Source organism: Gossypium arboreum, chromosome 11, assembly GCF_025698485.1.
Source record: "Gossypium arboreum isolate Shixiya-1 chromosome 11, ASM2569848v2, whole genome shotgun sequence".
Classification (NCBI taxonomy): domain Eukaryota; kingdom Viridiplantae; phylum Streptophyta; class Magnoliopsida; order Malvales; family Malvaceae; genus Gossypium; species Gossypium arboreum.
In genome coordinates, this window is record NC_069080.1 from 87,666,372 (window position 1) to 87,685,519 (window position 19,148).

General features: G+C 35.8%; 1 protein-coding gene across 1 annotated transcript in view; it reads right to left on the bottom strand.

The window, feature by feature from the left end:
• Window positions 1–18,739, bottom strand: part of LOC128283902 (uncharacterized) — an 86,130-nt gene extending 67,391 nt beyond the window's left edge. Inside the window, exons 1-2 of the mRNA XM_053021319.1 lie at window positions 18,661–18,739; window positions 18,381–18,562 (exon numbers count right to left, since the gene is read on the bottom strand). Coding sequence (XP_052877279.1) covers window positions 18,381–18,562; window positions 18,661–18,739 — 261 coding nt within the window. The remainder of the gene's footprint in view (window positions 1–18,380; window positions 18,563–18,660) is intronic.
• Window positions 18,740–19,148: the final 409 nt, after the last annotated feature.

Sequence of the window (19,148 nt, forward strand, 5' to 3'; positions counted from 1 at the left end):
GCAATAGCTTATAAGCAACTCAAATAGTTTCATCGAAGTTTACAACAAAATCACATATTCACTACAAGCAGTTTTCCTGACCAACAGTCACTAAGTTGTTTATAACTGGAGCTACAAAACTCAAAATCAATTGCCGTTAATTTTCCCCGAATGTAGACTCATGTATCTTTCACCCATAAAATTTTCACAATTTTAGGTTTGGCCAATCAATACCAGATTTTTCTTAAAGTTTCCCCTATTTCACTGTTTGACTAATCTGACCACTCTTCGCTACGAATCAAATTTTTCATTGTACAGAATTCATAATGTGTTCTATTTGATTCCATTTGAAACTATACTCATTAAGGAGTCTAAGCATATAAATATTATATTATAACCATTTTTGTACAAATTATAATGATTTTCCAAAAACAGAACAGGGGATTCCGGAGTCATTCCGACACTGTCCCTTTACTTTAAATATCTCTTTATAGGAAATTTATTTGCTTCCACGGTCTCTTTTATAAGAAACTAGACCAACTAAGCTTCGATTACATATCTTGTTCAGCCTATAATTCCACACCAACAATTTATAGTGATTTTCTAAAATCACGTTACTGCTGCTGTCCAAAGCAAATTATTACAATTTGCTCTTAAATTTCCAAGTCCAAACACATATGAACTTACCATTTGAGTTTAAGACATATCATGGCCACATCATATCTTATCAAATCAACTCATTACGTCCTATTATGATTGAATTTACTCAACGATTAATCACTTAAAACTTACCTCGGAAGTGGTCGACGATTAGATGTCCACGGCTATTCGTTTACTTTCTCTTTTCCCCTATCCGACTTTGATCCTCTTTGCTCTTAAGCTTAAGTAAAACAATAGATTGCTTAAGTACTTAACTAATATTATTCACTTAACAATCACATTTGGCAATCACCATTCAAATTCAACTCAATCACAACATGGCCGAATACACACTTCTCCTACTTCCATTCTAAATAAAAGTTTATCGAGCTTCCATCTTCATTTAACTATGTACCATTTAGAACTATCAATACTTTACACCCTTTAACAAATTATAATCAATTGCCAAATGCATCTTTGACAATTTAAACCACACAACTCAATTTCTTACAATTTAAGCTTAGAAATTTCTATTCATGAAAATTTTAGCAACATGGAGTCCATTAAACACTCCAAAATTTCATTTGAACAACAATTGTTCAACCTTCTAGCAAAATTTCAATCTGGACAGCAATCAATATTTTCTTTTATTTCAAGCATGCAGCAGACCAATTTCTCCACATTTTACAGCACATTCAAATCAGCATTTACATGCTGGAACAATTTGTTTTCAAGCTGAAATTTCCAGCAGTCATTTATGCATTTAATTGTCAAATGGTTACGTCATTACTAACAATTGAAACTTAGTAAGATTAACATAATATTTTAGCTATTAAACTCAATTTATCAACCCTAATCGGCATGAAAATAGAACCATTAATTTGTTCAAATTTTGGACAGCATAACGAAGGCACAAAATTGGACGGTAGTAATTTTTACAACTAATCTAAGAGCTTTTCTTTTCTACAACCCACATTCATGCCTTCCAACCACAATCCATCATCATTTTCTTTAAAACAAAGTTAAAGATAGAAGAGAGCTTGGAAAACTTACCAACTTAGGATACAACTCCTAAACAAGCTAAATCCTTAGTTTCCTTCAACATGCAAGCTGTCTCCATTTTTCTTTTTGTTGCAGCCCTCTTCTTCTTCTTCGATGGATTACCGAGTTACTTGAAATTTCAGCTACCTAACTAGCTAAAATCATAGTTTTTCCTCCTTCTTTCCATCTTCTAAGCTAAAAATTAAAGCAACCCAACTTTCTTCTCCCCTCCCAAGTCACGGCAATGGAGGAGCAAGGTGAGACAACCTCTTTTTTTTTTTTTTTTCATCACCCCTCTCTTTTCATTTCTTTAATACTAACCTCTTATTTTATTCTTTCTAACATAACACACTAACAAAACATGTTTCCAACATGTTTCCACCCATAGCATGGCCGGCCACTATGCTTAATTTTGGGTAATTTGCCATGCAAACCCATCTTTTTCACAACATGCATTATTAGGCCACTTTACATTTGCCTAGCACATTTCTAAATTTTCTCACATAAGTCCTATTTGATAAAATTCACTTACAATTAACAAAATTCAAACATGAAATTTTCACACATGCATATGTACATATAATGAGCATCAACTATAATGGTTAATTATTTTTATGACTCGGTTTTGTGGTCTCGAAACCACTTTCCGACTGGGGTCACTTTAGGGGTGTCACAATCTTAGCCTTCTCTACCAATGCAGTAAAACCATGCTCCCTCTGTGGAGCTATCAATATCCTAAGCTCATCGCGAAGGCCATCCTCAAATCAAACACTGCGCTCATATTCGATTGCCACTATCCTGGCGGCATATCGACTCGACCTCAAATATTACGCCTCATACTCCGCTTCTGATCTTATTACCTGTGTTAGATTCAAAATTCCTTCCGACGAGCATCCACATAACTAGCTCCAACATACCTCCCTTAAAAGCGGTTTTGAACAATTCCCGTGTTACTTTCTCAATTGGGGTACTCTCCTTACGGTGATCCACCATCGGTATGCCTCATCACGTAGCGATGACACGGCTCCTTTCACTTCGCTCCATCGAGCGGTCTAGATAAATCCATGATCCGCTTCTTGCCTCTAGCCAATATTTGCCACATTTGGGGCTACTCCAGATACACCCCTAAATACTTCTGCTCCGTCGGCCCTGAGTCGCTCCGATATGGACCCCCTATTCACTGTCCTAGTGCTAGTCCAGCAACCCTTTCCAAAACCCTTAACATGGCTTGAGACAAAGCGTCATCCCCCGCAGCCCGATCATAAGACCCAGTCTCTATTGCTTATGGCACAGATGCCTCCTCAGCTGGCCTATGCCCTGAGGATGAAGATTTAGCTTGCACCATTCTGCGACCACGTCCGCGGCCTTGTCCACGAGCTCCTCTTGTACTCATTTTGAATTATCTGATTACGAGTTTTATGATATTAGTATAATGTTCCTCTGTTTATTATGAAAATGTCTTATGGAAATATAGCAGTTCAAGGATTGTTTTCGTATCATCGTAGCTTAGCTGCAGTCTCATTCCTACCGTTTTACAGCTCTACCCTATCTAAAGTATCATAGTAGGGTCTCAATTCTATTCATAGCATCATATCATTACCATATATCATAAGGAAAATATACTTACAGACTTGGTGCCGGAGATTCAGTGTGCCACTTCTTTCTCCAATCCATTTAAATCTCAAAAAGCCATATTTTTGCATATAGAATGTAAAAATTTAAAAATTTTGATTTGAAAGCACCCTTATTTTGATACTCTTGTTTAAAACAGAAAAACTTGTACCATTTTAACGTGTATACTCTGTAAAACATCTTTGAAAAGAATTTTCAAAAACCATTTCCAAAAATACCCTTCTTAGGACTAAGTTTTCGAAAATTTTTCGAACCCGATCCACAGCCGAGTTGTTGCAACATAGGCTCTGATACCACTAAATGTAACACCCCAAACCCGGCCCAGACGTTATGGCCGAATCTAACATGCCACGTTGGAGTTGAAAACCCATGTTCTGTTTTAGTATTTTAAAAACCATATATTTTGTTGAGTTAACAAAGTGAATGGAAGCTGGGCACCAGGTAGGTATCCAAGCTCTTCGATTGGATCCAATCCTAGACATGCCCACGACCATTGCCACACTTTGTTATATCGAGTTTAAATTTGTTTAAGTGGACGCCTTTGATAAATCGAATAATCATGGTGTTGTGATATTTTGAAATCAAGTATCGTTTGAAAAACCCGTCCTAAGTCTAGCCCATTTGTATAGTTATCAACAAGTTTTAAAGTTATTAAAAATAAAATAATCCCGAAAAGAAGTAAAAGGAAAGTTAAAATGGCCTTATTACAACCCAAGAATAAATAATAATTAGAGGAAATTTAAAGAAAACCAAGGCTTATTTAAAAGCCCAAAGGCGATCACCGTGGCCACTCTGAATCCCCTCCGGCTCCAAGTCCCCACATCAAGGCTCAACTGCAAGGTTAAAGAAAAGGGGTGAGTTTGGAAACTTAGTGTGCAACAAGCCCCTTTCAGAGCCCAAAACAATATCAGCCTGCTGGGCCTTAGCCCAAGTCCAATCTCAATATGTATATACTGGGCCGTAGCCTTTTCATAAATCATATAACTAGGCCAAAGCCTTTCACTGTAAATGGTATGGCCCATAGTCCCATTTCAATATCACATGTATCGTCAATGAAAAAACAAATGAATGCAAGCCCATTTGGGGAGACTACTCGACCCACCATCCGCTACCCTCCACCCACACACCATGTGGGGAATAACTCAACCCACCCAACCATAACTCTCCACTGGCAGCATAGCTACTTTATCATATAACTGGGGCATAAGCCCTTTTATAACTGGGGCATAAGCCCTTTTTATAACTGGGGCATAAGCCCTTTTGATAACTGGGGCATAAGCCCTTTTGCACTTCCTCCATCCATATAAAAACCCAACCCAATGCATTTATGAATACATCACGTACATATCATACATATCATGTGCATATCATACATGTCATGTGCATATCATACATACCATGTTTATCAAAATCCCATGTATTAAATTCATATATAAACCCTAGGGGTATAATGGTCATTTTTACTTAGGGGCAAAACGGTCATTTTCATGTTATAAGGGTAGTCCTGTAATTTTACCAAAAATTAGGGTTTCCGTGTTCATTAACGGTTACTAACAATTCATGGGTGCAAACAGTGATTCTGGCCCATTTTTAGCAAAATCAAGTTATTGGGCCTAAAACCCTTAATGGGCCCTACTTAGCCGATTTTCTCATATAGGCCCATTTAGCCTATATTCCATAACGGTTTTATCAGTCTCGATGCGCAATTTAGCAGGTTTTCCTTTTGTACCAATTTTTTTACAAATGGGCCCGAAAGCCCATTGGGCCCCACTTCGGCCCCTCGAGGCCCAACTTACCGTGAACGCCAAAAATCACGCTCTTATCGTTTCCAATGTTACCAATCATCATCTCCATGAATCTAACTACTAATGGGCATTCTCTTGCTCACAAGTCCTCGAAATGCTAGAATTTCGGCATTTCGGCTTTTCAGCATTTATCGCTTTAAGCTATGAAAAAGGGTTCGTTACACACCTGTTTTGCGATATTCCTCAACGAGATCTCCTACACGATTTCTCCTATAATCAACCGTTAATAAATCAGCTCACAATAATTGGACCAAATCAAGAACCATCTAATATTAACACTTACACATTCGGCCACCATCCATAATGGCCTTAGGCACCTTACCTTTGCTGAGATTTATGACGAGATCTAGCCATTCCGGTAATCCAAGCTAATCCAAATTGACACTTCACCTTGCTGCTCCTCTACTATAGAAACCATAAAAATATTAAAAGGAGAACCCCATAAAGTCTATACCCATATTCGACCACCTCCCTAAACTAGAGGGGTTTCGACTTTTCTTAACCTCCATAATACCGAATTGATTAAAGCTACGAGCACTTACCAAGGTTCACCTACCCAAACGTTTCCAATCCCGTGTCAACTCTGATTCAATGCAATCCCAGCTTCAAAACACTAGCAAAAATCGCACCACAAGGATCCTAAGAATCGGCCACCAAATCACCCAAGGATGCTGTGCTTTCGGCTTTTGGATCACTGAAGAAGAAGTGGTTATGGACCAAAAAGGGTGTTGAAAAAAGAGTTGAAAGGCTTCTGACATAACATGAATCGACTAAAAGAAAAAAAGAACAAGTGTATACCTTTATGGAGAAATCGACTTCCTTTGCCTCCTTCGGGATTTGGCTTGTTGCTATTCGGTTAGCAATGAAAAGAAGGATGAGTTCGGCTTTTACTATAAATGAAAGAGAGGAAGAATGGGGGTAAAGAGTTTATGGATGAAATAATGGAAGAGAAAAGAGAGGAATTGCTTAAGAAAAATCGGGACAAGTGGGAAGAAAGAAAGAAAACAAAAGAGGAAAATGCCACCCTAAAACCCAATAGTCGAATTTACACTAACCTTCCCCCTTGGTCAGCCATCACTTCCCCCTTTTCAAATCTCCTAAAATCTCTCCTAGATACGCTCCCCCTTATCTCTCCATCATCCCTAAAATCTCTCCCCTTATCACTCCTTAATCCATGCACTTGACTATTTCAAACTCCTCCAACAGAATCCACCTAGGTTCCATCCCTTACCCTTCCTGCTCATAAAAATAAATAACCTTATTTTCCAACACAGGGAATCGATCCCATGTCTTCCCCTATGCTCCACACGCCACCTTTTTAGGAGTTTAGTGGAGTCACCCTTGCCACATTACTACAGCTCTTTTTGTGATACATTTCTCCCACAAGTTTACATAAGGTCACCTAGCCAGAACCCCTAACTCTTAAGTCCAAATTTTGAAAATTCTACCGGGTTTTGGCCAACAAATGGGCCTTCCTTAAGCCCATTTACATACTCAAATTATGAATTCCATAATCACATACCAAATTTTAGAAACTTACTTAAAATATCAAGAATCCCGAAAAACCCCAAAATCAGGATGTTACAAGAATGAATATGTGAAAAATGTTGAAAGGGTACAGGTATGTATGCTAAGCTTATGGTTATTGTGATTTTGAAATGTCAAGACCTTGATGAGCTAAGATGTCTGAATTATGATTATGAATTTTATTGCAATATCATGCTGACTTACATTGTGTAATTGAACATGGAATCCATGAAATGGTGAGTTCATGATTAGTTGAAAAAGAATTTATGATAGTTATCATTATATTGTACTAAAATAGTTTTGGACAGTAGTAGTAGTCCGACTTTGAAAATCCACCAAAAATTGTGGAAATCAAATTAGAGACTGAATAGAATATGAAATTAAAGCTTATTGAGTCTAGTCTTAAATAGAAGAAACTTTGTAAGCAAAATTAATTTCATATTATGAGATATTTGAATTTTTGTAAGACAAGGCTAGAATGATTTCAAAATTCCTTGTTCTAATTTGGGAAAATCACTAAAAATTATACAAAAATAATTATGGGTTATAATTTATATGCTTAAAATCCTGAGTCTATTATTAAAGGAAAAAAACGGGAACATCATTCAAATCCGATATGAGGAGATAATTAATTTTTAGTGAAGAGGGGTCAGAACTGTCAGACAGTGAAATAGGGGTAAATTTGAAGAATAAACTGTGCTTATTGGCTAATCCATAAATTCTGAAAATTTCATGGTAGAAAGATATATGAGTCTGGTTTCAAATTATTTTAACGGATCTTAATTTAGAATTTTTTAGCTCAAGTTATAAATAATTGAGTGACCATGATTCGAGTGGACAACTTGTCATGAATATAAGTAAAAAAAATGCATATATGATTGTATTACCTTGAGATCTTATTGTGAGAATTGGTAGAACCATGTTAATAAAATGTTTATTATTTGCATACGGAGATGCTAAGCTTTAAAGCTTACTCCTATTCTTTTCCCATCTCTTATAGGTTAATTTAGCTAGCTCGAGTTGGAGATCGTCGGAGATGCTATCACACTATCAAGCTATCATGTTGGGTATAAGTGAACACAAGCCCCTTTAAGTTTATGGTATGTATAGGGACTTGGTTATTTGTTGTATGAGTCATTATGAATTGGTTAAATGTATTGGCTTGTGAAGGCTAAAGGTTGGATGTAATTTGTAGTCATGCAAATTGGCTATATTAGCTTATGAGTTGTAAGCCCTTATAATTATGCATGTGTGGATGGAAATGTTTTGTGATGTGGTTTATATTTGCTTGATATATATAATGGATATGAATTTATTCATATGCTAATGCCTTTTGAGTGTGAATTTAGCATGAAGTGATTTGGTAAGGCATAATGTTATAATGCATGATAGATGATGGTGTGAAAATGATATGTTATTGCCTGATGGTAGTTTATTTATGCCATGAAATGTACTATTGCAGTTGTGTTTAAGTATGTTCAAATAAGGGTGACAAATGGCTTGGTAAAAAGCCATTTTTTTAGCCACACGGGCAGAGACACAGTTGTGTGTCTTAGCCATGTGAAGGACACGGCCTAGCACACAAGTGAGTGACTTAGCCGTGTGACCCTTTTTTGTTGATGGCATCATAAATAGAGAGTTACACGGGCTGAGGACAAGGGCGTGTCCCAAGCCACACGGGCGTGTGACTCTCCAAACATGAAAAATTTCTTAAGTGTCGTAAAAGTTCCAAAAATTTTCAATTTAATCTCGAACCACTCCCAACGTATGGTTTGGGCCTCGTGGGCTTGTATAAGGGACAATGTACATGCGTTTGATTCAATTTAAATTGAATGAAATTTTATGGCCCGATTTTATGAAGTTGTGTATGTTGAAGTCCGGTAATGCCTAGTATCCTATCTCGGCCTTGAGTACGGGTAAAGGGTGTTATATTTAGTGGTATTAAAGCTATGGTTTAATTCATTCTTGGACTAACCTAGAGTATGTGAGTCTAGCTATACATGCCATATTACTACTCGTGATAATATGATATCTCCTGACTCTAACAAAACTGTTTTGTTAAGACAGAGATGACTTCCAGCTGAGCTATTTTCAATAATGTTGAAAATGATATTGAGATGATTGAAATGTGTTTACGATGTGTTCAAATCTGGGAAGGTATGAATAGAAGTTCATGATATGTATTTGATAAAGTATGAAATGGGATACCCTAAGTTGAGAAATGTGTAAATGTGAAATGAAATGAAAGCTCAGATGATGAAATGTCCATCCATGTTTATTTAGCATTCATATGATGCTGTGTGCTCAACAAGCTTGATTAAGTGAAAATGATAAATAAAGTTAGTCAAAATTGACTAAATGTGTGTTTCTGTGCAATTGTCTGAATAAGTCCAACCGGTAAGTTCGTGTAACATAAATACGTATGTTAATTTGCCTGAGGTGAATTATATGTTTAGGATGATGTTATGTTAATGATGAATGCAAAGTCATATATGTGTATTTACGAGAGTCAAGTTAGAGGCTTTACGACCTCACCCCTTTACCAGTGTTTCTTTATGATGAAGATTCACAAGAATTACATTGAATAAATTCATAAGTGGGAAACCAAAAAGTTTGGTGGTGAAATAATTAGTAAAGCATACGGAGTCGACCATAGTTTGGCAAGTGAATACAGTTTCATAAGAGATATCAGTTTGTTTTAAAGATCATCTGAATTACGTGATACACGGTTAAAAAAAAGTTAATCTCGGCTACTTGACTTATTCTGTAACACCCCATACCCATAACCCATGTCGGAGGAGAATATGAGGCATTACCTAACTCGATCTCATGCACACAAACGTTCCCCAAGTCACCAAGACTTGGTCCCATTTTAGAACTTTCTCAATTTCTACTTTAATCTTCTTATCATCGGCCTACGAGCCCAAATCGACCATTGGAAACTACTCGAGATTAACCCCGGTCCTTAAGCCATCTACAGAAAATTTGCCTTAGAAATAGGGCACACACCCATGTGGAAAGGGCAACACGCCTGTGTGGCCAATTCGACATGGTCGTGCTGATGGCCCGTGTGTCTCACATAGCCTAAGCAATACAAGGACACACTCGTGTCCTCTACTCATGTGGAATTAATTCTAAATGCACATCTATAGGGGTTTTTACATGGCCTGGAACACACCCGTGTCCCTGGCCCGTGTCCTTCACACAGCCATGACACGCCCGTGTCCTAGCCCGTGTGTAAAAATATGGACATTCTGTTTCTGACGTCAGCATCCCCAGAATGTCACACACCCAAGGTGCACACCCGTGTGCTAGGTCATATCCTTCACACGGCTGAGACACACGATCGTGTCTCTACTCATGTGTTTACTAACATGCATACTAACTTGAAAATTTTACGTTCATGGGACACACGGCTAGACCACACGCCCAAAGGGCAGACCGTGTGTCACACACGGCCTAGACACACACTTGTATGTCTACCCATGTGGACAATATAAGGCTATTTACCAAGCCTATTTGCCACCCTTACTTACACAACCTACATAATAGCAACCACACCAATACAAGAATAATTTATTTAAACCAATCAGCCCTAATAGACTACATATCAATTAAGCAATTACTCATTCATGAGAGTAACTTCATTTGCATATATCAAAATGAATATTTGCCATCATTCAAGGCTTAATACAAAATGAATGGTTGGACCCAAGCCAATACATTTGGCCAGTTCTCAACGACACAAAAATAGTAAAGTCTAAGCCCTATACATGCCATATTCAAAAATATAAATCAAACTATACCGAATGCATCGATTGATAGTGTGATCGATATCTCTGACTTCCTTTGGTCCTTGAGCTAGATAGTCGACGCTATAAGAAAATGAAAAAGGAGAGGGAGTAAGCATAAAGCTTACTAAGTTGCATATAAATAGATAAACAACATAACTTTACCATTCATCAACAAGTATCACAATACACAAGTGGCATAAGCAAAACTTACTCATTAATATTCAATCACTTCATATAGCATATATTGAGCTCACATTTCATACATACCATATAGGTACCTGTACCACTAACAACCCAGTTATACTTTCTTGTTAACTTGCAATCATACTTTCACTATTGAACCATTTGGAACATTATCTGATACTCATTTAGCCTCAGACATGGGGTTAGGTGCTAATGCCATGTCCTAGACATGGTCTTTCACAATTTCTAACATATCTATGCTGATGCCATGTCCCAGACATGGTCTTACACTGACATATCTCGTAGCCGATGCATTTCCCAGACATGTCTTACACCAGCTTACGTCTCGAGGCAGATGCATGTCCCAAACATGTCTTACACTAGCACTTGTCTCAATACTAGTGCCATGTCCTAGACATGGTCTTACACTGGCTCTCATAATGTGGCCGATGCATGTCTTAGACACGTCGTCCACTAGCTCACATAAGTGACCCAAACGACATGGCATGAATATCTAATTTATTTCCTAAGGTTCAACCGGGAATTCTACTATCTCTATTCTCATCAGATTTTCTCATTCCATAATCAAGCAATTTATGCTATAATAATTTCAATACAATTCAAATACATATATTATTAATGTAGTTGTATTATTTACACATAACTTACTTCGGATTAAAAAATGTTGCGACTAGTCGATTTGCTTGGCTTTCCCCTAGTCTAGGTTCAGATTTGGTATTTCTTCATCTATAATAAAAAAAATACACTTATTTAATCACTTTATCAACATAGGCACTCTACAATTCATAGTTGGGCAAAATGACCAATTTTCCCATAGACTTTTGCAAAATGACCATTTCACCCCTAAGCCTGAAAATTGATTTTTATCGAATTTCTTCACATCGTAGGCCTAGCCGACCCCTTTTTTACTCTTATAGAATCTATAAATTCCCACTATTTCACACACTTATCATCTATTTTACAACTTATGAAAAATAGTCCTTTTAGGTGTTTTCATAAGTTGATTATTAGACACCCAAGATTCATTTTCTTTCTTAAAAACTAAGCAAATCTTACAAATATTATCATGGAAAAACCCTAAACTCTTAATCATTTTTCAAAATAGTACCCTCATTTGAAAGCTCATGCTTCTAGGGTTTCAAAAATGTAAAAATCATCAAGAAAAACTATCAAAATCACTTACTTGTTAGGATTAAAAGTTGCTGAAATTTTCAAGCTTTCAAACCCCCTTCAATGGCTAATTTTTGGTGGCAAAAAAAGGTGAAAAAGGGATGATATCATCTTTCCTTTATTTACTCCTATTTTAGTCAATATAAGCTACCTAACTTACCAAACTTTTCTAAATTTGACCACCTTTGTCTCCTATTGCCAGCCATGCCTATCTAAAGGGTCTAATTGGCCTTTAAAGACCCCTAATTTAGATTCTATAGCTATTTGGCACTTTTAGCTATCAAAATAGGACTTTTTCATTTTATGCAATTTAGTCCTTTTACACAATTAAGCTCATAAACGCAAAAATTACTTCACCAAATTTTTCATGCACTCTTAAAAACATACTATAATATCAAAATAATAATAAAATAGTTTCTCTAACTTTGGATTTGTTGTCCCGAGACCACTATTCTGACTAGGCCCAAAATCAGGCTTTTACATATTCAAATATGATGTCTAAAGTATGAGTATGCTGAAATTTTTCTTGAATTGGTTTTCATTACTGAATGGAATAATACAAGGCTATTGATGATAGAATTCGTTAGAGAAATGCTAATTGAGTAGTAAAGATGTTTGTGTGTGATAGTTACAGTTCAAATGAATACGATGATCTTTTCTAGGTATTCTATATATTCTTTTATCCTCAGAGATATGTGTGTGATTGCTCACTTTCTGATGAAGTTCTTATGTTGTGAAAATTTTGGCTAACTCTAATGTTAGATGAAAGCACTGTGACTCTATTTGAATTACAATTGACATTTTCTTATCTCTCTGGGATTCTATTCTAATATGCCGGGGTAAAGACGATGGTGAAAATTTATGTGAGGTTATTCTTCTGTTTCTACTGGATGTTGCTTTGTGATATGTGTATATACGGAAATATATTATCTTTGTTACAAAGGAAGTCCAGAGCTACAGTTTGAGATCCGAGGGCTATATCCCAATTATGAAAGAAGCTACAGGAAACTATGATTACGCAGTTGTATCTTGGCATTATAATACATCTGTAGATTGATGATGAGTCTAAGAAAGTAACTCAGAATATTTGATGATATGCTCTGCACTGTGTGCTAAAGTTCAAAGGTTATTGAAACGAGATATACAAATTTAAATCGATTCGTGATTCTGAGAATTTAGCGAAAGTCTTACATGAAAGTTGAAAGCAAATTCTTCTGGTAAGATTTTCGGGGACGAAAATACCTAAAAGGGGAGAGTTGTAACTTTCCGATTTAGGGTCTAGTAAGAACAGTGGTTTCGAGACCACAAATTCGACATAAAAAAATTTATTTTTATTTTTATTATATTTTTATGGTCTAAAATTTCACGGGATGATTTCCTAAAAATTTCATTTGAAAATTTTGACGTTTGGCCACTCAATTTGGTCAAAAGGACTAAATTGTAAAAAGTGCAAAACTTGAGTTCTAGAAGCTAGAGATGTCTAATTGCTATGAAATTTTAAAGTGGAGGTCCTTATATGGTAATTAGGCCATTGGTTAATTTTTTGTACAAAAATGGACATGAAATAGGTGAAACAGAATATTTTTAAGTTAGGAGCATTTTGGTCATTTAGTAATTAAAATGAATTAAAAGCAAAATTAAAAGCCAATTTTTGTCCATCTTCAAGATTTGGCCAAAATTTCCATGGAGAAACCATGGCTAGGGTTTTCCAAGCTTCCAAGCTCGATTGTAAGTCTGTTCTTGCCTCGTATTTAATGATTTTTACGTTTTTGAAATCCTCGTAATAAGATCTAGCTATTTCTACCATTTATTTGAGCTAGACTGATGTTTAAAAATTTACCCATGTGCTACATGTGTGTATTTTGATGTTTAAGGGAGGAATATGAATGTTTGTTGTGTGTTAAACGACTTTTACTAAGTAGTTTTCGGTGAAAACGCTAAAAAGGACTAATTTGTAAAACTTATAAAATTTGTCATAAAAGTGTGATTTAGTGGAAATTGTGGGCTGCTATAGTTATGAAAATGATTTGGCTAGGCTTAAAGTGAAAAGAAATTGAATAAATTTCATTTTACGAGCCTAGGGGCAAAAATGTAAATATTACAAAGTTTAGGGGAAAAACGTAATTTTTCCATCACAATGGATAATGAGACTAATTAGTAAGCTAAGTGTGATATTATAGATCAAGAAAGCGAGATTCGGACTTAAATCAGGGAAAAAAAGTATTTGACGGTTAAGTCCTTTTTTCACCATTTTTTGTATCAGGGTAAGTTCGTGTGATAACAATAATGCTATGTTATACTTGAACGTTAATGCTTGATATTACATGAATTGTAAGTACATGTGTAAATTATGTGACAATATAGCATATTTTGATGTATTGATAATATGTGATAAATATTTTATTTTCACTATGGATGTTATGCCTAATGGTGGTTATGAAAGTATGAATGATATTATGTTCGTTATCTACGACATCACGAGCAAGTGCGGTTGAGATGTTATGTGCATGTGAGGAAGAATCCTGTTTGAACCTTAGGAATAGTTTAGGATACAAGTGACCTGTCACTAGAAAATTATATGATTTGAACTCATTAAGTTGGTCTGAGTTCATGATGTACATGGCACATGTAATTTGGTTCCAGCTGCTGGTCTTGTGTGTCCTACCAGTGGCTAGGTAGTCCTGAGAGTGTTGGATACCCAACAGCTTGTGTGAGCAGCCCGTGTAGTTACGCCCTGATGGACAACTTGTGTGAGCAGGCCCGTGAGTAGCTCAATGACGAGCGTTACATGATATGAGGTACTTGTGGCTACGTATGTATATGTGGCACTTATGTGCAAGTTTTCTGCATATCCAATAGTATTCCAAGTGTTCAATAAGTAGTTCAAAGAATGATTTGATGATAGTTCCAAAAGGGTATGTCAATGACAAGAATGAATATGTGAAAAATGTTGAAAGGGTACAAGTATATATGCTAAGCTTATAGTTATTGAGATTTTGAAATGTCGAGACCTCGATGAACTAAGATGTATGAATTATGATTATGAATTTTGTTGCAATATCATGCTAACTTACATTGTGTAATTGAACATGGAATCCATGAAATGGTGAGTTCATGATTAGTTGAAAATGAACTTATGATAGTTATCATTATATTGTACTAAAACAGTTTTGGACAGCAGTAGTAGTCTGACTTTGAAAATTCACCAAAAATTGTGGAAATCAAATTAGAGACTGAATAAAATATGAAATTAAAGCTTATTGAGTCTAGTCTTACATAGAAGAAACTTTTTTAAGAAAATCATTAAAATCATTAAAAATTGTACAAAAATAATTATGGGTTATAATTGTACAAAAATATTATGAGATATTTGAATTTTTGTAAGACAAGGTCAGAATGATTTCGGAATCCCCTGTTCTAATTTGTGAAAATCATTAAAAATTGTAAAAAATAATTATGAGTTATAATTTCTATGCTTAAAATCCTAAGTCTATTATTAAAGGAAACTAACGGGAACAACATCTGAATCCCGTATGAGGAGATAATTAATTTTTAGTGAAGAGGGGTCAGAACTGTCAGACAGTGAAATAGTGGTAACTTTGAAGTATAAACTGTACTTATTGGCTAATCCATAAATTCTGAACATTTCATGGAAGAAAGATATATGAGTCTAGTTTCAAATGCTTTTAATGGATCTTAATTTAGAATTTTATACCTCAAGTTATAAATAATTGATTGACCAAGACTCGAGTGGACAGCTTGTCATGAATATAAGTAAAAAAAAAGTGCAAATATGATTGTATTACCTTGAGATCATGTTGTGAGTATTGGTAGAAGCATGTTAACAAAATGTTTATTATTTTTATATGGACTTACTAAGCTTTAAAGCTTACTTCCCTTCTTTTCCCATCCTTTATTGGTTAATTTAGCTAGCTTGAGTTGGAGATCACTGGAGATGCTATAATACTATCAAGCTATCATGTTGGGTATAAGTGGATGCAAACCCCATTATGTTTATGGTATGTATAGGGACTTGGTTATTTGTTGTATGAGTCATTATTAATTGGTTAAATGTATTGGCTTGTGACGGCTAATGGTTGGATGTAATTTGTATCCAAGCAAATTGGCTATATTGGCTAATTGGTTGTCAGCCCATATAATTATGCATGTGCATATGGCAATGTTTTGTGATATGATTTATATTTGCTTGATATATATAATGGATATGAATTTCTTCATATGCTAATGCCTTTTGAGTGTGAATTTAGCATGAAGTGATTTGGTAAGGCATGATGTTATAATGCATGATAGATGATAGTGTGAAAATGATATGTTATTGCCTGATGGTAGTTTGTTTATGCCATGAAATGTACTATTGTAGTTGTGTTTAAGTATGTGCAAATAAGGGTGACAAATGGCTTGGTAAATAGCCATTTTCTCGGTCACACGGGCAGAGACACAGCCGTATGTCTCAATCGTGTGAAGGTCAACCTAGCGCACGGGCGAGTGACTTGGCCGTGTGACCCTTATTTGTTGATGACGTCTTAAACAGAGAGTTACACGGGCTGAGGACACGGACGTGTCCCAAGCTACACGGGCATGTGACTCTCCAAACATGGAAAATTTCTTAAGTATTGTAAAAGTTCCAAAAGTTTTCGGTTTAGTCCCGAACCACTCCAAACGAATGTTTTGGGCCTCGTGGGCCGTATAAGGGACAATGAACATGTGTTTGATTCATTTTAAATTGAATGAAATTTTATGGCCTGATTAAATGAAATTGTGTATGTTTAAGGCTGGTAATACCTCGTATCTTATCCCGGCCTCGGGTACAAGTTAGGGGTGTTATAACCTATATATCATAATACATATATGCTAGCACTTGAGCCATTAACAGGCCTGCTCACACAAGTTGTTAGTCAAGACATAACTACTAGGTACTGCTCACATAAGCTGTCAAGTAATTGCAACATATACCGTACACTCAACGCCGGTAGGACGTACAGGACTAGTTCCCGAATCACATTACATAAAACTAGTAACGTGTCACTTGTATCCTAATCTATTCCTAAGGTTCCATTCAGATTTCTCGCTTGCCAAATCATTGTCAAATGTGTTCGTAAGGCTGATTACACAATTCATGCACAAATTAAAGCATTTAAAACATATTTAAAGTAAAGCTTTTTTAACATACGAACTTACCTCGATTACTAGAACGGCCGAAGAGATCTATTCATCAATTACTTTTTTTCCCCGATCTAGACCCAAACTTCATTTTTATCGATCTATAATACCACATTTAACTTATTTAATCATCACATTATTCAATTCGGCCCAAAAACATATTATAACAAAAATTACATTTTTGTCCCTAACTTTTCAACATTTTACAATTTAGTCTTTAGGCTCGTAACATGAATTTCTTTTGATTTCTTCACAACCCAAGCCTAGTCGAATATTATTTATACTTATAACAGCCTACAGTTTTCATTTATTCACACTTTTCTACACATTTTATAGACTTTTACAAATAAGTCCCTATTTAATGTTTTTATCAAAAATCACTTTACAAACGTTGTTTAACTAACAACGAACATGCATTTTCTACCATCAAACAACAAAATACATGCACATCCAACATGAGTAGAATTTTAGAATTTAACTTTCTTTCAAATAAGTCCTTGAAATAGCTAAATCAAGTTACAATGATCTCAAAAATGTAAAAATTGTTAAAAATGGGACAAGAACGGACTTACAATTGAGCTTGAAAGCTTGGCCAAACCCTAGCTTTGTCTGCTCTTCTAATTTTCGACTATGGGGATGACATTTAAGAAGATGACATCTTTTATTTAGTTATTTTGGCTTTATTTACCAAATTACCTATTTACCCCTCACTTAAACTTTGAAATTTTACCTACTCAATGTCCATTTTTGTCCATTCTAAAGTATAATGGTCTAATTATCATTTAAGGACCTCTAATTTATAATTTCACAGAAATTACACACCTTTAACATGTAGAACTCAAATTTTGCACCTATTCCAATTTAGTCCTTAAAGAAATAATTAAATAAATACTTCTACTTCAGATTTGTGGTCCTGAAACTAATGTTCTGATTTGACCCAAAAATGTGCTATTACAACTCTTCCCCCTTTAGGGATTTTGGTCCCCAAAAATCTTACTAGAAAAGAGGTTTGGGTACTGTTTTCTCATAGCTTCCTCAGGTTCCCACATAGCCTCTTCGACCTCGTTTCATTGCCATAAAACTTTCACTAGAGCTATACTTTTATTTCCCAATTGTTTAATCTCTCGAGCTAACACTTTGGTCGGTTCTTCACCGGAAGTCATATTAGGTCGAATCTAAATATCTGTTGGCAAATTATATGTGAAGGATCTGATTGATATCATTGCAAAATTGACATATGAAATACATTTTGGATCCTTTCTAACTCTTCTTCGAAGAAATCCCAGGTAACTCTTTCTTTCGGTACCACAGATACAAGAGTATTCCACCAGTGGCATGCTGAATCCTTTAGAAGTGATATAGCACATTTCAAGCATGCATCTGGTGTACAAGAAAGCTTATTAAATACCTTGATAGGGTTCTCAAGCCAAAACTCTACTCTCTCGAGATCATCATCAACACTGGCTCTAAATTCTTTAGCCTCTTGTTTCTGAATTTTATCAACTAGAGGTTTGTTCAATCTTAACAATTCTACACCTTGGGGAGCTACGGGAACCGGTTGGGTGTTAGGTGGGGGTGGGGGATGTTGGTCTGCCGAATTTCTTCGAACAACTCAGCAAACCACTCATTCATCCTTTGGAAGAAGGCTTCCCTAGCCTCTCCTCCCTAAGTAATTGTTACTGGTCTACTTTCAGATGGTGCTGTCCCTTGGGTGGGAGCCAACGCATTACTTTCAACATCATTAGCTATCTCTCGGTTGGGATCCATTTACTATATGAAAACACAATTTATATTGTTAGGAGTTGTCATACTATCACAGTTTATATATGGCATGTACAACTAGACTCTGACACACGCTACGTTAGTTCAAGAATCAACTAAATCGTAGCTCTGATACCACTAAATGTAACGCCCCTTACTTGCATTCAATGTTAGAATAGGGTACGGGCATTACCAGAATTACATCGCAAACAAACAAACAATTCTGAGTCATAAATTTGCATCAAAATTAAAACCATTTGTATTCAATCATAATGTCCATAATACGAACATACGAGGCCCAAAACATGCTTTAGGAGTGGTTCAGGACTAAACCCAACACTTAAGAAAATTTTACAAAATTTAAAAAAATTTTGCTATAAATAGGCGTCACACGCCTGTGTGGGCAAGCCGTGTG